The 23,205-nt window shown below is 42.7% G+C and overlaps 4 protein-coding genes across 4 annotated transcripts; 1 reads left to right on the top strand and 3 right to left on the bottom strand.

Annotated features, from left to right (window-relative positions):
* Positions 1 to 100: 100 nt before the first annotated feature.
* On the bottom strand, positions 101 to 12,039 carry LOC136951672 (transcription elongation factor SPT6-like). The gene is made up of 36 exons (XM_067246212.1): positions 11,934 to 12,039; positions 11,634 to 11,798; positions 11,451 to 11,527; positions 11,138 to 11,330; positions 10,953 to 11,037; positions 10,547 to 10,802; positions 10,271 to 10,372; positions 9,928 to 10,041; positions 9,659 to 9,748; positions 9,427 to 9,569; positions 9,075 to 9,225; positions 8,868 to 8,970; positions 8,617 to 8,746; positions 8,020 to 8,170; positions 7,689 to 7,843; positions 7,409 to 7,601; positions 7,046 to 7,188; positions 6,837 to 6,954; positions 6,657 to 6,733; positions 6,416 to 6,551; positions 6,176 to 6,313; positions 5,848 to 6,015; positions 5,550 to 5,677; positions 5,163 to 5,370; positions 4,910 to 5,057; positions 4,654 to 4,796; positions 4,333 to 4,473; positions 4,011 to 4,206; positions 3,587 to 3,825; positions 3,376 to 3,489; positions 3,082 to 3,206; positions 2,182 to 2,294; positions 2,005 to 2,082; positions 1,703 to 1,884; positions 1,415 to 1,611; positions 101 to 1,289 (listed from the first exon to the last, which is right to left on the bottom strand). Exons 1-36 carry the CDS (start codon positions 12,037 to 12,039, stop codon positions 1,103 to 1,105), a joined length of 5,193 nt encoding a protein of 1,730 aa, XP_067102313.1. The 3' UTR covers positions 101 to 1,102.
* Positions 12,040 to 12,874: 835 nt separating this feature from the next.
* LOC136951907 (dehydrogenase/reductase SDR family member 11-like) lies at positions 12,875 to 15,218 on the bottom strand. Its single transcript, XM_067246564.1, has 7 exons — positions 14,841 to 15,218; positions 14,236 to 14,445; positions 14,068 to 14,162; positions 13,750 to 13,879; positions 13,467 to 13,559; positions 13,295 to 13,360; positions 12,875 to 13,143 (listed from the first exon to the last, which is right to left on the bottom strand). The coding sequence occupies exons 1-7, from the start codon at positions 14,970 to 14,972 to the stop codon at positions 13,102 to 13,104; spliced, it is 768 nt and encodes a 255-aa protein (XP_067102665.1). The 5' UTR covers positions 14,973 to 15,218; the 3' UTR covers positions 12,875 to 13,101.
* A 565-nt stretch (positions 15,219 to 15,783) lies between these two features.
* On the top strand, positions 15,784 to 18,537 carry ca4b (carbonic anhydrase IV b). Its single transcript, XM_067246534.1, has 8 exons — positions 15,784 to 15,868; positions 16,143 to 16,187; positions 16,306 to 16,470; positions 16,595 to 16,740; positions 16,839 to 16,931; positions 17,049 to 17,115; positions 17,367 to 17,530; positions 17,674 to 18,537. The coding sequence occupies exons 1-8, from the start codon at positions 15,784 to 15,786 to the stop codon at positions 17,854 to 17,856; spliced, it is 948 nt and encodes a 315-aa protein (XP_067102635.1). The 3' UTR covers positions 17,857 to 18,537.
* Positions 18,538 to 21,196: 2,659 nt separating this feature from the next.
* On the bottom strand, positions 21,197 to 23,203 carry si:ch211-105f12.2 (RIMS-binding protein 2-like). The gene is made up of 5 exons (XM_067246719.1): positions 22,982 to 23,203; positions 22,230 to 22,386; positions 21,900 to 22,021; positions 21,699 to 21,770; positions 21,197 to 21,612 (listed from the first exon to the last, which is right to left on the bottom strand). Exons 1-5 carry the CDS (start codon positions 23,201 to 23,203, stop codon positions 21,547 to 21,549), a joined length of 639 nt encoding a protein of 212 aa, XP_067102820.1. The 3' UTR covers positions 21,197 to 21,546.
* Positions 23,204 to 23,205: the final 2 nt, after the last annotated feature.

The raw sequence follows: 23,205 nt of genomic DNA, 5'->3' as shown, positions 1-23,205 counted from the left end.
TATTGAGTAAGTAGCAATACTTTGTCAGGGGTATGTAAGAGGTAGGGCCACACTAGCCTGACACAACAGCGTTGCAGAACACATATCCCGTTGTCTGGTTATACATTGACTCTTTTATTGGTGGGCTCCATCAGCACATGATGAGTAATGAAAATAGATGAGATGGGATAGATGAGTACACAGATATTTAGAGTACAAACAATACAGTACATCTTTCAATTAAATAGGCGCCAAACAAAATGTATTATCGTTTCTAATTGATACTGGATCACAGTGAAATACTTATAAATGCAAAGTAACTAATGTAAATACTGTATGTTTTTAAATCACAGTTGATATAGATTATTGACCAAAACATGTTTGCTTATGCAATGCTTTTAAAAATACAAAAAAGGTTAAAAACACCTAATGGTGAAAGTGCTAAAGATTTGATCCATTCTTTGACATTTCTTTCTAATACTTTACATTTTCTTTCATTTTTCATCTACTATGCAATAAAGTGTATTCGTGTCAACATCACAGCCCACACAACTAAGCAGCACCAGAACAGTTAAAATATATAAAAGGCTAGTCATTCAGACGAACAACAGCATACTGTAGCAATGAGGCAAAGATGTCTGAAAAAATATACTTGGGCACAATAATTGCAGTCATAGAACCCAATGTAAGATTGTTATCATGAAGTTATAGTAACCTCTGAGTGCTATTCACATACAGTGCTTTTATTGTTGTATTTGCATGCATTTGAAGTTAATAAGCTTACAGTCTGATTCCAACAAAGCATGCACTTTCTTTGTTTCCTGTGAAATTCCACCATGGGAACAGAATGACAAGTTATGGAACACAGAGGATGGTACTTGCCTATTTTAAAATTCCTGACGCATTCTCTATTCCTGGAAGGACTGTGCAGTTTTTAATTCCATTTCCTATGAGAGTTATCTCATATGAATTCACATGTCCATGTTGGTCAACATCAGCTTATCCTGCTCTTTAATCTTTCGGGGTTGCTTAGTAGCAGTGGAATGGATTTAATACGAGTTCAACCAGTTCATGTACAGTAGAAACAGGTGGAAGCGAGACTGGAAGAAAATCACCTCATGGTCTAGCGGTCCATCTCATCCAGGAGGGGCGTGGCGTCTCCGGCTATGGAAATGGGTGTGCTCTCGATCATGGGGCTGGGGGAGGGCCGTGGGGTCACTCTGGGCCTCTGCTTCTTACGCTCTGCCTCCTTCTCCTGCAGCCACTGCTCTGCCATTTTGCCCCAGTCAACGGCTGTGTGTGAGGTCGCCCTGCACCAGAGAAAACAAAAGAATCAAGTTCATTTCTATGAGACGAGAGATTCAAACTTCATACAGGCTTCCCTAATATATATATATATATATTTTTTTTTGCTCTGTAGGAATCTGTAACTTACTTAGCCTGTGGTGTCCTGTGTCGGGAGGAGGACGAGGAAGGTGTGGAGGAGGATGGGCGGTGTCCATGGGAGGAGTGAGGGGTGCTGCTGGGGTACTGGGGGGTGGTGACGCTGGCCTGCTGACTGGGTGTGGTGTAGGAGTAGTTGGGTGTCATGAGCGGAGTAGCTATGGGCTGCTGGGCTGGGGTGGCGAACACCTGTCAATGGCAAAGGGAATGTTAGGGTTAGTACTCGTCTCTCTGTAGACCCTGGGGTTTTGACTAAAGTTCTATGTTACTCCAAACATACGTGGTAGGCACTGCTGCTTCCCCCTCCGCCGGTGCTGCTCCCACTGTAGCCGTACTGGCTGGATGCCCACTGAGCCGGGGTGGTGTTGGAATTCTGCCCACCCTGGCCGGTTACCGCAGCGATGGCATTGAACATCTGAGAGGTCATGTTGGGTGGGAGGGCACTGACTGCTCGAGTCAGGTCTGGTCGACAAAAGACATGGAAGCAATGCACGGTGACTTATTCACAATAGATCACAATAGCTGCCTTGTAATCTGAAATGATCTCACGTTTTTTTTTTACAGACGGAAACAGGAAGAGACCTGCAATATTGATATTGGCTGGCGTGGCATTAATGGAGGCTGGGGTTCTTGTTCTGGTGCTACTGCCTGGTGTAACTCCTGTTGAAAAAAGTACTAACACTGGTGGACACAAACTCCCACTGACATATCTTTCATTGTGAGGTGGAACAAGGACACAGGGTTTCTCTGTGTTCTGACCTGGCACAGGCTCTTGGTAATGATCCTTGAACCAGCGGAAGAGTCCGTTAACTGTGGGAAAAATCTGGCCTCTGTATCGGAAACCCTCGGGCGTGATGGTGACGAACTCAATCCTGAAAGACAGGGTTATGACACTCATCCATTACACAACAATGACTTCTTTTTCAACAGGAGATGTTCCTCAGAGGGAGAGTTAGCCTGGGAACCAGATGAATCTGCAAGCTCATGTTTGATTTGCCCTAGTAGTTGGGTCTAGCCACCCTTCCTGCAGTGGCGTTCTGTTACTTCAAAACACACATTTTTAGTCCATAAAAGGCCACTGGTAAAGCAGCATCTAGACAGGTTGTACTCAGGCAAAAAGTCTGAGGCATCTTCGCAAAAAAACAATATGTTGCTCTGATTATTTGTCTCTGTCGAATCATATCCAATTGCATAAGTTGGATCAAATTTGCCAATTGATAATGGCTTTAACAAGGCCACCAATCAACAATGACCTGAGATGTTTCAGACTACTAAACATTTGCAAATAGGTCTGGTGATGCCAGTCTAATGGAGAGTATGATGCCTGATATGACTGAATGTTGACTGGCCCACCACTTTTCCCGTCCCTAAACAAGCACCAGAATCACACTTGCTCCTGGCAAACGCTAGAAGCAAAGACAAAGGGCAATTCATTCTTCCCTTCTGCCTTGACACACATTTGTATTTGGGTGCACGGGGGACACTTTTAGTCTAAAACAAGAGGTTTTTTTCTTCTTCAGGGTGTCAATTAAACACGGAACTAAAACGAAGCCAAGTGCATCTCCTGTGTTTCTATATCTATGCAAATGTATGCATTTAATGAATGGGTCTTCATTAGCACAACAAAGGTTGGGAGGTGGTTGGCAGTCTTTAGATAACCTTGGCTTTCCGCGAGGCTGGTAGCCGAGCAGGAACTTTCCTGGAAACTCTTTACAGGCCGACACATAGTAGGGGATGAATGTAGGCTTCTCCTTCTTGCTTTTCACGAGGACCTCCTCCATTTTCTGTAATTCAATGAAACAGGAGGTCCCGCAACAAATGATTATTGAACAAGGCGTGAAAATTATCGTGTTTAATTTGTATTTTGTCACACTCACCTTCTAGAAGACGCATGGGCTGAAGCCACCTACAGAATCATTTACACACACATATCCTAAAAATGGAATTAATAACCTTTCTGTCTCCACCACTGCATTCTTGGAAATACTTGTGACCAAGCAAATCACGAGCAAACGCAGCCATTGGTTGAACGAATCGGGCTGTGATTTCATCGAGATCTTCAAACTCCTGAGAATAAAGAAATCAAGCCATACCCCAAATTACATGTGCACATTTATACAGACATGTACCATTTGATTAAACTGTTTTCCAGGGGTCACCTCACCTCATTGTTAATCCAGAGGGTGTGTCCGAGACTGAAGGCGTTCTCCTTCCCTTCCTCACGCACGTCAATGTGCTGGTAGATACAATCAGCCACCTTCCAGGTGACGGTCAGGTGGTTCTCTCCCTTGCTGCTGGGACGAATGATGACATCCCCCTGGTCCATCGACTCCATCATCTTCTCTGCCTGCTTGAAGTTGATGTTGTGGAAGGAGGGGTGAGCGATGACCCTTTTGATGTAGGCTAAAGGGAGGGAGAGAGTACAGTTCAAGCGGTAGTCAAGTCTGAAATACTATGCATGAAAACTTGATGAAAACTGATGAAATACGATCGCAAATATCAATGACCCACACAACAACCTGGACAATAAAAACCTAAACATTGAGAGACCTATGCTTGACACTTTTTTTCAATCTGAAGAAACAAACTTGTTCTCTGCTGTTTCTTCTTGGCCTCCTCCTCCTGCTTCACATCATCCGTCTCCAGGTCAAAGTCATAGTAGGTGTCTTTGGGAAGCTTCCACTCGTTGTTTTTGTCTGACAGGTCTGACGTGCGGCAGGTCAGGTCTACACTCAGCTTCTCTATGTCGATCTTCATGATCCTGCAGTGCACTGTCATACCCACCTGGAAACCAGCACACATCGATAACTACACACGTCAAAAGCACATCTACACAACTCAGTACCTAGGTAGCGGTATTGAAATGTGAAACTGCGTTCAGTCGATATTTTAGGGAAAGAACACAGACACCTTGACTCTGTCTTCAGGGTGCTTCACCACTTTGTCACTGAGGAACTTGGTGGGGATGAAGCCAGTGACCCCATTGTCTGTGCGGGTGCGCACCCCAATAGCCTGGCCGGGGCAGGAGCCACTGTCAAAATGATTCCACACCTGCATGGGAAAACATGAGTTGTTTTAGGCTGCTGAAAGATTGGCAGCATTTACAGGAGACTATATTGCAGTGCAGCCCACTGAATCTGGTCTCCCAGCAGAAGTCTGGGAAATACACAGCACAGGCAGCATTTACAGAGAGATTGTGCTCTTAGGTCCAGGGTAGGGAGTCCACCTCACCTCGCTTAGCTCAGGGAAGTTGTCCTGGTGACAGAAGGGACACTGCCACAGACCAGTCTCGTCATTCCTGATCGCCTGGTCATAGCTCTCACCCTGGGGACGTCTGTGGGCGATGCCCGTCACCACACTGGTGATCAGTTTACCTGGAGAAGGAGAAGCACAGCCCGAGCATAAACAAACATCTGGGAGACGCGATGAAACACAGACCATCCCACAGCGGTGAGGCTCAAATAGAGTCAGAGAGGGAGCAGTTCACCTATGTAGAAGGTCTCGGGGGTCTCTTTGGTCAGCAGGTTGAAGATCTCCTCTGTGTTGGGGCCCCTGTAGGTGGACCTCAGGTCCTTGTACCTGCAGCTCAGCTCGGCACGGATGTCGTACAGTGTTATTCCCTTGTTGCCGTAGCCCTGTGGACAAGGGCAGCCTCAGACAGGAAGTACTGTCACCAGGATGTGTTGCGTTGTCTTGGCCGCCCAATGTGAATGTGGCCGCCCTTCTCCCGCCACACTGACCTGTCTCTCCAGCTCCTCTGCGAAGGCGTCCAGGTCCAGGTCTTTGAGGCGCTCCGGGTTCTCCAGGATCTCCTCCAGGGCTCCTGCAGGGTTGGCGTCCTCTGCTGACTCGTCGTACTCCAAGGCGTCCACTGCCATTTTGCGCGCCCACTCGTATGTCTCCGGGTGCACCCGGGAACCATCCAGAACCTCGATGTAGGAGTCGGTGCTGCGGAGAGACAGTGGGATGATTTCATTTAGTTTAACGTCAATAGTTCTACTTAGTTCTTCAATTTTCTTTCATACATTGAACTTAACTCTAGTTGGATGGATGATGTGATATTTCCCGTGCTATGACGGGTATCATCCCCATATTTGTCTGTAGAAATACCCTGTGCTGAATCTGACCTGTCTCCCAGAGACGCTGTGTCGATCTTGATGAAGCCGGCACAGTTGATGAAGACTTTGGGCCCCATGTGACACATGGTAACTAGCTGCGTGCGGTTCTCCAGACGGGTGTTGTTCTGTTTCAGGATCTGCAACCACAGATTAGCGTGGAAGCTGCGGTAGCTAGTCAGAAGACCTGAATGAGTCAAACTACATAAAAATAACTAGAACTTAAAAGGCCTACATAAGATGAGAGGGTAGCCATAAGAGGCTATTTAGCCTTCCAACCAACGACTTGTACAATGCAGTGTTGGTTTACCTTGAGCAGGTGGGCACCTTTCCTGGGCCCTAGGCCACAGACATACTGGACCAAGCTCTGGGTGTAGGGGTGGGCAATGGCCCTGTTCACGTCCACGCCCACCTCGTTGACCCGGTTAATAAACTCACAGTACAGTGCGTTCAGCAGGTCCTCCTTCACTACATGGTCCTGGAGGAAGGGGAGGGGTGGGAGAGGGTGAGGGCAAGGGCAGAGGACAGTCTGACTCGTACAATAAACATGCTCATAGAGGTAGGGGTCATTGAGGCGTGACCAGTTTGTTTTGATGTTTGTCTAATCTGAATGTGGTTATTGAGAGTGTAATGATTACCTGTAGAGGATGGAGTTTGAGACAGAGGATGTCCTCGTCACTACTGCACACCTGGGCGTACTCCACCAGGGGATCCTGGATCTTCCTGGCCACAGACACGGCTTGTCTCAGGAGAGGGGGGTAGTCCCGAAAATCTGCCTACGCACAAGCACATTTCCAGAATTTTTAAAAAACGGGTTACAAAGTAAGAATGCTAATTTTATGTGGTGAGAGAAAGTGAATCTGGGTTGGGTATGTCACCTCAGATTTCTTGCTATTCATGTAGAGCACGGCTAGCTCGTTGTCCACCAGCTCCACTCCTATAGCAGGGAAGGAGGACTCCTGTTCCAGTTCACTGGCTGCACGCTTGATATCCTCAATAACCATCTGGGCATCTCTACAGAGACGGTAGACAAAGGAAAGAAAAAAGTGATCAAGAAGAGTTATTTAAGTTAGCCTCACATACTATTCAGAAACGAGGAGGATATGAGAAGAGGGGAACCTGTTTTCTCCGGTCACGGCGATGACGTGAGGCTTCTTGGTGCTCAGGAACTTCTTCAGGTTGTCGATATCTTGTATCTAAAGATCATGCTACTTGCATTAGTGTTACGACACAAGTGTCAGAAAACAGATTGCTTCACATCATTGGATAGTGATCTGACACAAGACTTTCGAAATCTACCTTTTTTTCCCTCTCATCCTCCCTCCACGCATTCCTCCTCTTCAGGAAGTAGGGGAGCCTCAGGAAATCCCCAACCTCCCCATCTCCATTCACCAGGGCACAGAACACCGGGGCGTCTCTGAGAACAGTCATTTTCAGGTTATTAGTCTCTACATAGGTGTTAAATTGCTCCATGAGTCTAAGTTCAGGTAGTGACACAGGGACTGTACCTGCTGGAAGAAAAGGCCACTCCCAGTACCCGGATACCCTTGCCCTGGGCCTCTGTCATCAGTTCCTCCTCATCCTCCTCCACTTGCTGGTCGGGCCGGTAGGGCGCCACCTTCAGCCAGTTATACAGCTTTCTGCTGCAGGCCTGAGGGGCGGGCAACCACTATTATAATATTGTCGGCTCATACACAATAAATGCTCTGAAAAGCCTGCTTTGTGCCAGAATAAGAAAATAAGTAATCAATTCAAGCATTATATCAGTACTACATCAAAATAAAGGGTAAAAAACGACTTTGAGCCTCCACCGCCTCATTGTGATAGACCTCGCAGTTTAAACTTCCATGTTTTCAGTTGAAGGCTCCCACCTTTGTGATGCTCTCCTTGGCCTCAGCGACCAGCTTGTTCTTCAGCTCCTTTCCCATCTGAGGGTACAGGAACTGCTTGAGGGAGCGTTCAATGGCAAGCGTGCGCTGCCTGTTCCACTCCTGGACCTGGTGGCTGAACTCATCTCTGTAGTAAAACTGCTTGATCTCCTCAAAGTATGTCTGATCTCCATATCTGCCCAGCATAGATAAGACAGACACTAAGCCCAGGACTATACTTACACTCAATCATTTGTACATCAGTACAAGATGTTATAATTACCCCTTCACTCCTAATAGGTCAATACAGATGTTGATGGTCAGAAGCCCCTCCTCCTCTGCCTGACACATTCTGAGGAACTGGTCTCCATTCAACTCTTTCACAGGCTTGTTCTTCAGGTACTTGAAAGAGTAGCCATAATGGGCCTCGTCCACATCCTTCAAAACGAAAACAATCTAATATCTAAAACAATCTAAAAAAAGACAATCTAATATGATAAACATTATACTGTGTATTTTTATGAAAATATATGTCCACTCCATATCTGCATGCTGTGACATGTGAGTCGTTATTACACCTACGATACAATGTGTAACTGCAGATATGTTTTTACCTTCTTGCCCTTCTTGGTGGGTTTGATGTTGATCTTGGCCCTCTCCTGGAATGTCTGTCGGAGCACATGTCTGACCAGAGGCTCACGAGCGATCTGCATGGCAACCATGTAACGGGTGCCTTCCAGTACTGCCTCGGCTGTGCTGAACTGGCTGCAGACACACAGCGAATTGGATATTTACATTTAGTAGACGCTCTTATCCAGAGCGACTTACAGTAAGTACAGGGACATTTCCCCGAGGCAAGTAGGGTGAAGTGCCTTGCCCAAGGACACAACGTCAGTTGGCATGACCGGGAATCGAACTGGCAACCTTCGGATTACTAGTCCGACTCCCTCACCGCTCAGCCACCTGACTCCCTTATGAGTAGGATATGAGTAGATGGTTGAAATAGGTTATCAAGCAAAGGCATGCCTGTGTAGGTGGTTGTCTGTATGTGTATGCAGTGACTGCAGTGCCAGGGGCTGACCTGCAGATGTAATCGTTGGCGGTTGTCTGTATGTGTATGCAGTGACTGCAGTGCCAGGGGCTGACCTGCAGATGTAATCGTTGGCGGTTGTCTGTATGTGTATGCAGTGACTGCAGTGCCAGGGGCTGACCTGCAGATGTAATCGTTGGCCAGTTCCAGGGGCTCCGCGGGAAACTGCTCAGTCTCGTGACGCTGATAACTGTCACGGAGATTCTCACCAAACTGCTCCGGAGTCAAACCAAACTTCTTTGCCAGACCATCTAATTGGAGAGAACGTCAAAAAATGTATCTGTCAAGTTGTGTACCGGTATGTGGTATATTTCTCCAGGTCTGTATAAAGTGTTGCTACTGACACCTAGTGGACGTGATAGAATTAGTCACCAAGTCCTGCACTCTGACAGATACTGTTCATGTCCCTGCGAGACGCTAGTTTCAGGTCCGGCCCCTTTGACTGTGGCACCACCTCCTCCTCTTCCTCCTCCGGCTCCTGCTCCAACCCTAGAGGGAGACATGACATTTAGCCTTCACCGAGGGCCTGAATTCTACAGAGCCTTGCTTGCCAATTTCACGTAATATCGTTTAAACAACTCTACCATCTTCATCCACTTCTTTCGTTTTCTTCAGCTTCTTCTTGCTGGACTTAGCCGCATTCTGCATCTTTGGGATATCCCGGCCGTAATACAGGAGGAAGTGGTTGTACACGTCACTCAGTTCATCAGAGGACTGAACATCCTTGAGTCTGGCGAGACAAAAATCTATTACAATGTAACCCGTAACTGATCCAGGATAACGGGTTTGCAACTCTCACTGAAACTGTGACTGTTTGAGGTTAATTAGTAAGATTGACCCACACCTATTGGATCCTAGCGGAACCTTGATACAAAAAGTGATCAATTGATCTTGCTTTAATGAATGGGCAACAACAAAATTCTGACAGCACCTCTCTATATCTGCTGTGTCTAATGGGCGTATGCCATCAGACAGGGGCTTGTCTGGGTCTGCGGAGATCTGCTCAAACTGATAGGCCTGCATCTTCCGGAACAGGCGCGTCAAGTTCTGTTTGCGAGTCTTCAGTTGTGTCCACTGGGAACACAAGAGAGTCCTCACTGAAGTTCTACAGACAATGAGTAGTTATGAAGTGAAGAAATTATGAATCTAGTTCTATCCTTTACCTTCTCGTCCCACAACCAGACCTTCCACAGATCATTAATGTTGAGCTCTGGCTCCACATATTCTTTTCTGTAGAATGCTATGAATGGAACCTACAATAGGACAGATGGTTTAATGTATTTGATTCTTCCCAGACGTACACTCCATCCCTACTTGTTTTTTTTGGTTGTGTAAAAAACAAACACTTGCTTTATCTCCCTCACTGAACACAAATACAATATTTAAGCTTAACAAAACATAAAATAAGATGTGGTCAGTATGTGAACAGTACCTCAAAGTGTTGGTTTCTCATGAAGTTCAGTGCCTCTTTAATCTTCTGAATGGTGCTGGGACCTTTTCTACTGAAATTGGTGGTTGGACCTCTATCCAAATAGTCTGTATTCTCCTATAAGAGGGATACAAGTGCAAGTCAGTCATTAGAAACATCATTTCCACATACACTGGATATGTTTCTACATACATAGGAGATAGGTATAGCTTAGTAGTTAGCGCATTTGACTGCAGATCAACAGGGTTCCAATCACTCTGTATGGCACTTTGGATATAAGCAAACGCTAAATTAACATATTTCTTTATTAGTCACTGCCAGCATGCCTATCTGTTGAGTTATCCACCTGCATGGAGATGGTTGGCGTGGAGAAGGCATTCCTGTAGATCCACTCAGCCTCCATCTCCAGCTCCACATCTTCCGCCGGCTTCACACGAGTGGAACGCAGCTGCAGACAACATCATTAATAAAATGATATTGTACGTTAAAACAAATGACCAAATAGCTCCCGACTCTCTCAATCTCCCCATTGACCAAACTCCACCTTTTACATTTACATTTAGTCATTTAGCAGACGCTCTTTTGAAGTGTACAAACTTTAGAAACCGATGATGTCACACACCTGGAATCTCTCCGGCATGTCTGTGGAGCGGATCTCATTGTCCTGGTCAGTCATGTGACTGCTCTCCAGCTCGCTGGGCTCATAGATCTCGAAGATGCTGCGCCGGCCAACCCTCTTCTTGGTCTGCTTCTTGGGCCTGTCCCAGCTCTCGTCCTCCGCGTCTTCCTCCTCCTCCTCTGCATCATCGTACGCCTCTGTGTCAAACTCTGCAAAGTCAAAGTCCCCTCCGAAGATCTCTTGCGCTTCCTGAAGAGCTCTGTGGAAAGAGATGCAAGGAACTGAAGGCAGACATACCAGTTTATGCTGCACAGGACTAGCACACACAGGTTTTGTGAATAGAGAAGGCATTGCAATAAGGGACTTAAATTACCAATTAATAAACTGTATAGTAATAGTTTTTACTTACGCATCTGTGTATCCTGGCAACTTCTTCCTCCATTTGGGTTTCTTCAAAGGTTGTCCATCATCATCCACGATAAAGTCATCAATGTCTTAAAAGTTAAAGTTTTGAATTGTATTACTGTGAATTACACCGTTTTAAGACTTCACATAATAATAACTGTTTGTTTTTGTTACTTCACAGTTCCATACCTGACTCTTCATCATCCTCTTCGTCATCTTCGCCTGGATGAAGAGGCAAATCTACAGCTTCACTCTCATCCAGGCCTCCCACTCCCATGAAGATCTCATCCGCTATCATATCCTTCTCATGAGCTTCCCGGACATCATCATCACCCTCCTCATCCTCATCGTCAGACATGTCTCGCAAACGCCGAAACTTTTGCTGAAATATACAGACCAAGAGCTCATGTTTTACAAAACAACAAAAGTTCCCTACTCCACATTAGAGGTGGATAAGACAGCACCTTAAAATGTTAATGATTACACTGCGATTCCCTGTTACATTTACCCTCTTCACTTTGACTCCCAAATTCTCCTCAATGAGATCAATATCATCATCATCCAACCGGTCATCATAGTCTGTAGACAAATCAAAGAAGACATGAGATCTTAAATAAGATGCAGAGGCCACTGAGTTGCTAAATTGCATTGTTTTGTAGAAAGAGGGATCAAGATGCCCACTTACTTCTCTTTCTCTTACGGTGGCCAATCTCTTCCCCTGAGTCACTATCTCTTTCTCTCTTCCCTTCATCCTCCTCCTCTTCCTCCTGGTCAACGCCATCGTCAATCAGACCCCGAAGATTCCCGTGTTCATCCTGGTCCTCAGTGTTCTCTTCTTCCTCTTCCTCATCTAAAGTGGTAAATCAAGTTCATCATGTCCAAGATACTAGTACATGGCTGGTTTCTGCTGTATCTACCCATAATCTGTCTGTTTTTATGATCTGCAAGGAAAAACCTAATGGATTGATGCATGCATCTTACATACCATCATTTGCTTTAGAATGCTTTTGTTCCTTTGTCTGGGTCTCCTCTGACCCCTCAAACAACTCCTCATCAGATTCTTCTGCCTCACTTTCAATGAAATCAGACATTTTACTGTGACTGTTGAAGAGAAAATAAATACTTCACTAAACTTGTGTTTTACAAACTATCTCTACCCACGGAAACATTGGCTAATGTTAGAGAAACTTCATTTGCAATAATGACTTGATGGCATTTTGAATATCAATTCAGATCAATCTACTCAGACTTGAACTATGTTATATTTGATTAATGTTAGCAACACTAATAAGAAAAAATAAATTATCTATAGCCTACTTTCCCTGTTAAAGGATGCTAGGCATGTCTTATGACATTAGAAACTCGGCGAGTGTCGCCAAGACACTCCATCCATGGATCCAGGTGATGAGGTAGATGGAGGGTAGTATTAGGTTAGCTATGTTATAAAATTCAAAATATTTGTATTGCACACGAATGCATCACACAATCAAAGTATGTATACAATAGGCTACTGATTGCTTGTGGGTAGCTGTAGCTTTTGGACCCACGGTTTCTTGCAGGAGCTAGGGCTTAATAACAGCGCTAGCTCGCTGCTTTGGCTTTAGCTAGCTTGTTTGCATAACAGGCGATGTCCACAGCTCCGCACAGCTGGGTGACATTGGAGCATTAGGATGATGGCACGTACCTTAGTCAGACACATCTTATGAGCGCTGTCTGGGAAATTATACACGAACAGCCATATCGACCTCAAGAAATGTATTCTGCTAGATAGGCTTTTTTGGTTAGCTTGGAATATAAAATGTTTCCAGCCCGAAAAATCCAGAACTCCGAATGGAGGCGATGGCGACGGCGTATCAACGTCACAAAAAAACTCAGCACAGCACTGCATTACATTGTAGCTTCACCTATTTTAAACATGATCTAAAGTTTATTTGCAATCTGTTTGTTTACAAAACAATTGTTAACGTTTACCAACTCAAGAACATTAATTCACATCACATTTGACTTTAATCAGAATCAATATAAAATTTATCTGGACAACATTTATTGAAAGACAATATTACGTTTCATTAAATTCATCATTGATGTATTTCCGTTCCAAAGTTTGGACCAAACACAATTCAGAAGGGCGTCATATTCCTCCCACAAAACCACTATGACACCTGCTCAGTCGGTCGCAATTGGACGTCTCCAATCTGGATGAGAAAACAGATTTTGATTGCTCAAAAATCAACAACTGAGGCAACAACACAATACTAGTAGCCTATTAAATTGTCTGATTTTAGTAGGCCTAATCTTATAACGAATTTAAAAAGCTAATTAGCATACACGTAAACGACAATTTACCTGCACGTGTGAAGGTGCACTTAAGACATAGATAAGGGCATTGGCAATGTCAACTGCTTCCAAACACTGTATGAAGATGGAAAAATAGAGAAAAGATAAACAACCCAAATCATCCAATCCTGACATACCTCTCACCTCAATGGCCATCAATATTCTGAGAATGCCTTCTTACCTTTAAACTTCCATACGTGGCAGCAGCTTTCTCTGGGCTTAGACTGTGGAGCCGAAAAGCAAACTCTGTTTCAACTAATCCAGGAGATATACTCTGCAAAAATAAATAAACTTAGATAAACATTTAAGTAACTCTCCCGTAACAATTTTTAGGCCAATAATGCTTTGAATAATTAAATAAATTGATTCATGAATGTATTTTCTTATAACATGAATAGTTATATCAGACTTTAAATGAGTAAAATGTAGTTTGCTCAGAAAAACTGAAGAGCAGTTGTGTTTACTGTAACCCGGATGTGAGAGCCAGCCTCTCGGAGTTCCTGCCGCAGGCCCTCAGTCAGGGCAGTCACAGCATACTTAGTGGCACTGTAGAAGTGCACATTTGGATTGGTCACCACACGATGACCGCTCATGCTGCAAAGCAGAGTCTGGATTAAGTTTGATATTTAATCAAAATCAATTACACAGAATGTCACAGGGGGCTGTAATTTAATCAATTATAACTCATATTTAACTAAAACAAATAACTTGCAGTGAATTTAACTAAATGTATCTGTGAGTAACGATGAGTATTCGAAAAACGTGGGGGTCATAATGTCTACCTGTTAATGTTTATTATATGTCCATCATCCACCTGTCTCTCCTTCATAGACTGATAGGCCTCACGAGTGCAGACAGACAGCGCAATGATATTCACCTGGAAGTCATAGTGAATCTCCTTTCAGTACATCCATCAATATAATTCACCCAGGTGTGACAGTACCACTTACATCTATCATATCTCTCCAACCATCCGTTTTGCCATTCAGTAGGGACTCTGGATGAGCCAAGCCAGCATTGTTGATGCACACATCCACCCCCTGATGAAGGGTTTTGATGGCAGAGAACATGGACAGGATTTCCCCCTCTTTGGACAAGTCACACCTATAGGGGATCATGGTGCCATTGTGCCCGGCACTCTGACACTCAGCAGCTAGTTTCTGAAATTAAGAAACATCAGATCTTGAAAAATCAAACATAGGAAAATGTTTCTGTTTTTGTTCAATACTTTCCCACTTTTCAGATGTGTAGGCAAATAGGCTACATTTAACTAAATCAGGGGTGCTGGACACTGCACAGTTTATTGACTGCAAAAGATGGTCAGGGCCGATGTACAATTTGTTTGAGTAAACAGCAATAAAACCTTGGGCGAGGCATAGCCTACTGTTTACCAGAACAATCGCCGTCTATATAACGGCGCTTGATTAGAACACATCTTGTTATCCATTTCAATTATATTGACAAGATAGGCTAATGAAAAATCTTTAAAGTAGGTAGGTAGTAGAAGTTACATAAGTTTCTGCTTATCAGTTGAACTTCCCCACGCATTGCCTACCTCTAATTTCTCGACGTTCCTTGCACAACCGATAACTTTCATGCCATGTTGGACGAGAACCTTTGCAATAGCCGCCCCGATTCCAACTGATGCCCCGGTAACAAGAGCCACTCTTCCTCTCCAGCGATCCATTGCCAAAAGTATGACAATAGTTTTAACGTTTTCAGTGATATAATAGTAATCATAAGTGAATGCCTTTAAATTACGCCCATTCTTTTTTCTGCCCACGTGACTTTCTAGCCAACCGGCTTTTACGACAGTTTACAATCAACGTTACGTTATTATACTTATGTAGTATAAAAGAAAACGCGAGTGGAGGATGGCTATACTTTACAACTTACAGTGCTGATACTAATACTAATTATTAGTAAAGGTTGGCCGCCCTGCTCTTTACTGCAAAGAACTCGGCATTGCATCCAGGCACACGCGATCTATCTATGAGCATCACGAACAGTCTAACTTAATAGAACGCCGAGTGTTCATTCAAATACACTAGAGTTCAGTTCAGAGTAAGAAAAGGTGAGATGCGTAAGCGTAGGTTTCATTATACATGGGGAACATTATATTTTGTGTTAAGGAGAGGAAGCTAGGGATGATAAAAGCTGGTGTTACTGTCAAAATATGAAATATTGTAGGATAGGGGCATACTGTCATACTGAAAATGTTCCAAACATGGTAATATATCATAGGTATGAGGAAGATAATGGGTGCATTTACTGGATACTTTTTTGTTATCAGTACAAACAATATTTCTCAGAGCTTTCAGCCAATACTGATTGAACAGTTATCAATCATTTTAAGACACACATTATCTTCTTATCTATATAATGGTTCATACATTACGTCTAGGTGGGAGTGGTTGCAGCCTATATTATAGCCACCTAGCAGATAAATACAGACATGTTCTGCACCAAGATAACACTGTGGAATTAAACTATTTAAAATGGATAAATTTAGACCAAATTTACCAGCCAGTTGTGTACATATTCTTTTAATTTCCACACTTGTGGGGGTAATTTCAGGTGCAGGTGAGCTTTCTAGATTGTATTTGTTTTACCGGGTTTATCAATAGATTACGGAAGAATCCAGAAATATATTGACTGCAAAGTGAGATAAAAAAAAAACAGATTTGTAGAGCTAGAATGGATACATTTTTATTTACAACACATATTTGTTTTCAGACTTACTTTCATGGGGATTATTTTGTCATGTTGTTATTTGACTACTCTGAAAATTGGATTACACTATGTGACAATATTCAATGCGTCACTGGTCATTTCCACTAAATTGTCTTTGTTTCAGATTGGTGCTACTATTCACAAGTTAGTTGTTACAATAACTGCACAGGTAAACCTTAAAGAAACATTCAGAGGGTTGGTCATGGCGACCCAGATTATTCTACTACAAAGGTTTCTTAGATTAAATGCATGTTTACCTTATCGGCAGTTTTGCTTCTGATTTAAAGGACCTAATGGTTGGTTTAAGGTGGCTGAGATGTGTGGCTCTAGGTCCCAGTCTCCCATTAACATCGTCACTAAGAAAGCTGAACTAGTTCAGCAACGCACAGGATTCAAGTTCACTGGCTACCAAGACACCTTTAACAGCCTCATCACAAATAATGGTCACACAGGTAAGTCCTACAGACAATGCATATCATTAGTTTATTTACTTCTTTTGGAAACATACATACTTTCCTAACTGGATGCAATATTTGTAGACCTTAAGTTTTCTTTCTCTTTTAACTTAATCTCTAGTTCAAGTGGACTTGATGACCACAGCCACAGTTTTGGGTGCTCATCTAAAGGCAGCATACAAGGCAGTACAGCTCCACCTACACTGGGGTGAGGATGGAGGTCCTGGATCAGAACACACAATTGATGGAGAGAGATACCCAATGGAGGTACTGTATGGTTTCATAGATTCTGCTTCTGTCTCTCAATATGATTTTGATTACTTTTGTTTGGGCTGTTATCTAATTATCTGTAATGTCATTCTCAGCTGCATATTGTTCACATAAAAGAGACTCACAACTCTTTGGCTGAAGCCTTAAAAGATCCAACAGGCGTTGCAGTTCTTGGATTCTTTTATGAGGTATTTTAAGATCCAATTGATTAAACAATGCCTGAATGACGGTTATTTCTCCAGCAAGGAAAACAGTAATCTGATGTTGGTTTGATATTTATCCGAGGATGCCCTTTCCCATTTCAGGAGTCGACAGTGTCGAACCGGAAATATGACTCCATCATAAAGGCTCTGAATTCTATCAAACAACCCAGTAAGTCAATCAGCCTGTAAAAAGGGATTGTTCATTTATCGCCATTCATTCCATGGCCTCCAAATAGATAAGAGAGGCGTCTAAATCACAGGCCGATTATAAAGACTAAAGTACAATGCACATATGAGTTATAGCCTATAATAAAACACAGGCATTGGTCCCAACCACCACACTGTAAGGTTTGAGCAATGGTGTTTTATGAATTGCTAGCTTTATGAAAACGTACGTTTTTATTGTGTTGACCTCTGTAGACACCAACACTAGCCTGAATGGCATGGCCCTGGACATGCTAATCCCCTCCAGGAGCAACATGACAAGCTACTACTACTACAATGGCTCCCTTACCACACCCAACTGTGCAGAGTCTGTTGTGTGGACTGTGTTTGAAAACACCATTCCACTCAGCAAGCAACAGGTAGTGTTCAATGCTACTTTACAATAAACACTATAAAATCCATGCATACCAATACCTTAAAGAGCCACCTTGTAAAGTCGTTCTCAATGTGATATTAAACCATTGTATTGTATGTTTTTTTTAATTGGTTGTCTGTTCCCCAGCTTGCTGCTTTTTCAAAGCTTCGGTTTGCTGATGCACTGCCAATGGTTGGGACGTATCGACCTGTACAGCCTCTAAATGGTCGCAGGGTGTATTACTCTGGCGGCCATATTGTCCTGCTCAGCACTTTACTACTCGTCTGCTCTTTGCTGTCAGCAATTGAAGTTTCCCTGCCAGACTTCTGAAAGGCAACTTAAGGCATCCTCTAAGTTACTTTGTTCTCTAATTCACTTTGTTCTCTAAGTCATTTTGTTTGTGTATTTATGTATAGCAAATTATAGGTCTGACAATATAAAAGTTGTTTTATTATGTAATTATTATTTCAAACAGTTATGTCTGCGAGAATGTATTACCCGTCCAATTTGCATGGCTACATTTTTCTCAGGGGGTAATAATACTGGAGTCTGAACCTTGGAATAAAACCTGTATCTGACCAGACCTGTATCCATGTTTAAGGAATAGTTCCATTGTATTGTATGAAAAGTTGTAAATCTATGAATGTTAGTTTACTACGACTGGTCAATTGTATTGTGAATCTACACTCCTCATGTTTGTGATTTAATTCCTAATTCATCCACCGGGGGGCAGTGATGAATACTAGTTTAGTTGGACTTACGATTTTTAAGCCCTCTTAACCAGTTGCAATAGCCCAGTGTTGTATATTTTCTCATGACACTATCAATTTGCTTGATATGATCAGTGCTCAATAGGGTGCAAATATGTTTTACTGTGCAAACAATTCTGAAAAAAAGTGATTACAGTTGCAAAACAATTATTATATAAGAATCATCAAGTGAATCTGTAAAACTTTACTCTTAAATCAAGGGAGTCAGGTGGCTGAGCGGTGAGGGAGTCGGGCTAGTAATATGAAGGTTTCCAGTTCGAAGGGGGGAATGTCCCTGTACTTACTATAAGTCGCTCTGGATAAGAGCGTCTGCTAAATAACTAAATGTAAATGTAAATGTAAATGTAAATACACATTTTTCAATTGTAAGACCTTCGTCTTTTAATATATATTTTTTATGTTGTTCTTGTTCTAATACAGTTTTTTTTAATACAGTGGTAAGCAATGGTAGAACCACCCTTGTTGTCACTGACTGAATGATGAATAAAGCAATCATCTCTAGTCAGCGATGTGTGGATAATGACTGCTGATTTAATTTGAGGTATTATATAGGCTATCTATACATCCCTACGTATGTGGCTACAATCCCATTAAACACAGGAATAGATGCCAGCTCCAAGCCTTTTAAGTGCCTTTAGCACTGCCGTGGTGAGAAGATAGGGATACTGTTCTGGCTGCACAGTCATGTTGCTGTAGAGATGTGAGATGCAGAGAGCTTTGAACAGTGTAACGCTTTATATCAGTTATGCAATATTAAAACCATGGAGATTATTATGGTATTTATCTGTATGATTAGGAAGATCCCCAGAACAGGCCACAGACAAATCCTGTACAGGCCAATCACTATTATATAATATAGCAAAGCTGTCTACACTGTTTGGCATGGGAAACTAAGCATTACTCTCCATCATGATTTAATTATGTTATATCCATTTGGAAATTATACAGTCAACTGCAAAATATCAGGATTATCTCCTAATGTACACTGACTGAAGCTATCAGTTTTCACACTGAAAAACATCATCTTTCCATTTTGCACAAACCACCCTTCCCCCACTTCCTCATGGCTCACTTGGTGTGACTCTGAGGTTTGGGTTGTCTTGACAACAGAGGACATATCTCAGTTTCTTTTGTGGCCAGCACATTACACATTTCATGTTTTACTTAGGGTTAGGCAAGAGCCTTGTGCAGAAGGACTTCCTCTGCTAGGGGACTGCATGAGGAGTCACAGTAAAGGTTTCACGAAATAAGTGATTCACAGGTGTTCACGTTGTTCATGACAAAGTTTCAAGACTACTGTCTGTTCATCACTAATACATAGCACTGAGAAGAAATATCCTTAATGGAGACAGATCATTCTGAGAACCTGTCTCATCAAACAACTATCAATTATTAGCAGTAGCTGTGGAAACAACATTGTAGCTGTATTGGAACAGCTATGCATGGTTTTATGGTTTAGCAGTTGGTAATAGAATTTGAAATACAGAATGGGATTCTGCATGGATGAGGGAATGTGAACACTGACCTTGCTGCACATGTATTGCTTAGTAGTATGTAGTAGTTTCTAGTAACACTGATTACGTAAATGTGTCATATTCTGTCTGAATGTCCTTAAATGGAGAGAGGACATGTAAAGGACTGTCTGGGACCTCTGGGCCTAGTGAACAAGAGAGAGAGAGACAGCGGTAGCGAGTCAGAGAGAGTGAGAGTGAGAGCGATAGCGAGTCAGAGAGAGAGAGAGAGAGAGAGAGAGAGAGAGAGAGAGAGAGAGAGAGAGAGAGAGAGAGAGAGAGAGAGAGAGAGAGAGAGAGAGAGAGAGAGAGAGAGAGAGAGAGAGAGAGAGAGAGTGAATCTGCACTCTTTAGGTTGACGTTGAACCTCTTCCTGTGGTTTGGACCACGTGGTGGAGACAGGGTTAAAAAGTAGATCACATTCATTTCACAGTTCTGTTTCTGCTGGGATGAAGAAGAGGAAGCTGGTAAGATACTGTGAAAATGTCATAACTGATTCATTGTTTGTGTAAATTGTTACAGTTAGAACATAGTAAAGGTGTGCAGTGAGAGATCATTAATTTTGTAGGACAGAATGAGGATATGTGAAATATGAGAGGTCAGACTGTTTTCTACTACTGTTTTATCAAGCCTAGTTGTTACTTTTTCATTGAAAAGAGTTCAGAAGTCAACAAGGACCCGCTACAACAACCAAGAACACCTGATATACAGTGCAGTCACCCATAAAGTAGAAAGCACTACTAAACTCCTCTGCACAGTGTAGTGTTTCCTACTTTATGGATGAGTGTACTGTGGGCTACGGAGGACAATGCAAGGAAGTCTATATTCACACGTCTCAACTACTTTGAAATAGATGTGATATGCTGCCAATTGTGTGCTGAAAGTTTTTGTGCTCGCTATTGTTGATCGTTTCAAATTTTAATCTATAATCATCATTGTATGAATGAACTCTGACTGAAAATACAAGTTTCTTCATCTGAAATTATTCCCACCATTTCTCACATGCATATGTTTCCGCATCATTTTACAGTTAATGTTGAATTTCTATCATAATAGACAGTCACTGTAATCCATAAAAGAACAACTGTATAATTTTGACAAAAGTCTGAACAGTTTATTGTGCTTGTACTGTACAAAAATAACTCCACAGTATTCCTTCTTTATGTATACAATAGTTTCGACCTGATCTCTTTTCCAAAAATACAAAAAACAATGCTTACAGACACCCATGCTTAGTGCTTACTCAAAAAAAGAAACAACTTAAAATAAGTCAAACAAAATATGTAAATGGCACCATAAGGCAAATGTTTTAACTATTGTACAACATTCAGGTTCAGCTTAGCAAGTAATCAGAGACATAGTCCCTTAAGGCTACAATATCCTAGCTGATGCCAAGTACATTCAGGATATGATAATTATCTATTCAAATGAATCAATAGATAATGATAGTTATTTACTATATGAAATCCTTAATATTTTTTTTATGGTCTCTCTTTGCCTGTGAAAGACTAATAACTGTCTGGTGGATGCATAGCAACATTGGCTAAGTTCCAAAAAACGAAAACCTGGGAAGAACACAGTACCACACAGACTGAATTGGTCGCATCATTGATTTTAGAATGTAATTGAAATCACAAAAGTAAATCGACTTCCGTCATCTGTCTGGCCCTCTTGATTCATGTTTGAAACCCCGTCAGCAAAATCCGTGACACAATCGGTTGACTACCGTGTGTCTCTTCCTATTCCCAAGGTAACGGCTGCAGATAGTTTGATGGCACCAGACCTCGCCGGCCATGAAGGTCACCCTGAGTTGTGATGGAATAGTCATTAGCCAGGGAGAAGCCTCACATTCATTGATTATTCCTTTTGTGTAAACTATGTAGCCACCCACATAGAAGAATCCATCTTGATCCATGTCACCGATCACATAAATGATGTCGCCAGCACGGAAGGGTAGCTCATTCTATGGGGAAAAAAAGATTTAGGAAATGATAATGACAGGTTGTTGTATTACAAGTGTGATGAAGTAAGTCAGCTGAACAAAATAAGCCATCTTCATCTAGGGGACGATAGTTTGTGTTGTGGACATTACTTCACTGTCCATGTTGGGGGAGCTTTCCCAGGGGTCATACTCAAAGAGGGCCACCATTCTGTGGACAGTCACGTTGTCTGGGATACTGGGAACCGTGTTGACATCTGACGGGAAAGATATCCCTGCCGTTCAGGACAAAAACAAGCTGTCAATTCTTTATTTGACGACAGACTTTGGAGGATGGATGGTCCCTTGCTAGCAGGCCCTAAATGACTGATGGTGAACTACTGTATAATGACTCATTATAGAATTGACATGATGAAATCCATAATGTCTAAGTGGTACAAATGACAATGTATCCCCATGCCTGGGCGTGAGAAAGGGAGATACCTGTATGGTCCACAGGCAGGAAACCCTGCTGCATGAGCAGGTACTTGATGTAGTCATCTTCCACTGGGATCTTAGCCACCATGTTACCAGGCACATAACCAGAGAGGCCGCCAGACTCCCCATGATAGAACCCATCCATATCTTTATCTCCAAACACCTATCAAACACACATAAACAGCTGTCATCTATTTCTTAACCTGTTAATATTGGCAGAGACTATATTTTGTAGTCAGGGTTCGAATTACGGGGGGGTTTGACCCCCTAATTAAGACTTGGATCCCCCAAAGAGGTCAAAACAACAGGTCGGGGGGGTCGATACATTTATATATCGTTCTTACCTGTAATCATAAATATTACTTTACACCCTGTAGAATAAGTTGACCCCCCCGATTGTCATTGTATAATTCGCACTCTGTTTCTAGTGATGCTGAACATTTTGTCCCAATTAAGAAGTACAAGCATGAAAAGTTATTTGTTTAGCATCAAACAAGTGCAAATGAGGGCAGGAAATGAGAAAACCCACATAACTCTTTCACATCAAGCAGGCCTGACATTGAATCTAAAACAACAGGAAACAGTATTATCTGTCTTCTTTGATCTATTCCTGGCTGTTATTTTCTGCCATTTGAACATGTACATAATTTTTTCCTCAATCTGTTATGGAGTTAGGTGCCTCTCGGTCAGAGAAAGGTCCATAGTACCTTTATAAGTTGCTTGCAGCAACAAAAACACAGTACTCCACAGGGCTTTACCTTGATTATTTGTCCAGGCACGAAGGGCAGTTCCTCTCCCGCAGTTTCATGGTTTGGAGACATGGCAGCAGGGTTGTATGGGAAAAGAGCCACAAAGAGTTGGGTAGTGGGCACAGACAGCTGACTCGCGGTCTCAAGATCCCACTCCTCGATATCGTCAGGCGTAGAGAACCTCAGTCCATCTGGATACAGAAGCACGTCCAGTTCCAACGTGTCCTCCATTT

Source organism: Osmerus mordax, chromosome 11 (genome assembly GCF_038355195.1).
Source record: "Osmerus mordax isolate fOsmMor3 chromosome 11, fOsmMor3.pri, whole genome shotgun sequence".
Lineage (NCBI taxonomy): Eukaryota > Metazoa > Chordata > Actinopteri > Osmeriformes > Osmeridae > Osmerus > Osmerus mordax.
This window is presented reverse-complemented; position numbering and strand designations above follow the sequence as displayed.

Bases quoted from the DNA above. Each gene is read 5' to 3' on its own strand.
- LOC136951672 (XM_067246212.1), bottom strand. From the start codon at position 12,039: ATGTCTGATTTCATTGAAAGTGAGGCAGAAGAATCTGATGAGGAGTTG. The intron at 7,189-7,408 runs GTGGGAGCCTTC...CCCGCCCCTCAG, and splicing joins CCAAGGAGAGCATCACAAAG to GCCTGCAGCAGAAAGCTGTA. The intron at 5,678-5,847 runs GTAAACCAACAC...CTGTGGTTGCAG, and splicing joins AAGGTGCCCACCTGCTCAAG to ATCCTGAAACAGAACAACAC.
- LOC136951907 (XM_067246564.1), bottom strand. From the start codon at position 14,972: ATGGATCGCTGGAGAGGAAGAGTGGCTCTTGTTACCGGGGCATCAGTT. The intron at 14,446-14,840 runs GTAGGCAATGCG...TCTTAATTTCAG, and splicing joins GGAACGTCGAGAAATTAGAG to AAACTAGCTGCTGAGTGTCA. The intron at 13,880-14,067 runs GTAGACATTATG...TCTGCTTTGCAG, and splicing joins CATATAATAAACATTAACAG to CATGAGCGGTCATCGTGTGG.
- ca4b (XM_067246534.1), top strand. From the start codon at position 15,784: ATGGATAAATTTAGACCAAATTTACCAGCCAGTTGTGTACATATTCTT. The intron at 16,741-16,838 runs GTACTGTATGGT...TGTCATTCTCAG, and splicing joins GAGAGAGATACCCAATGGAG to CTGCATATTGTTCACATAAA. The intron at 17,116-17,366 runs GTAAGTCAATCA...TGACCTCTGTAG, and splicing joins GAATTCTATCAAACAACCCA to ACACCAACACTAGCCTGAAT.
- si:ch211-105f12.2 (XM_067246719.1), bottom strand. From the start codon at position 23,203: ATGGAGGACACGTTGGAACTGGACGTGCTTCTGTATCCAGATGGACTG. The intron at 22,387-22,981 runs GTAAAGCCCTGT...TGTGTTTGATAG, and splicing joins TGCCTGGACAAATAATCAAG to GTGTTTGGAGATAAAGATAT. The intron at 22,022-22,229 runs GTATCTCCCTTT...CCTGAACGGCAG, and splicing joins CCTGCCTGTGGACCATACAG to GGATATCTTTCCCGTCAGAT.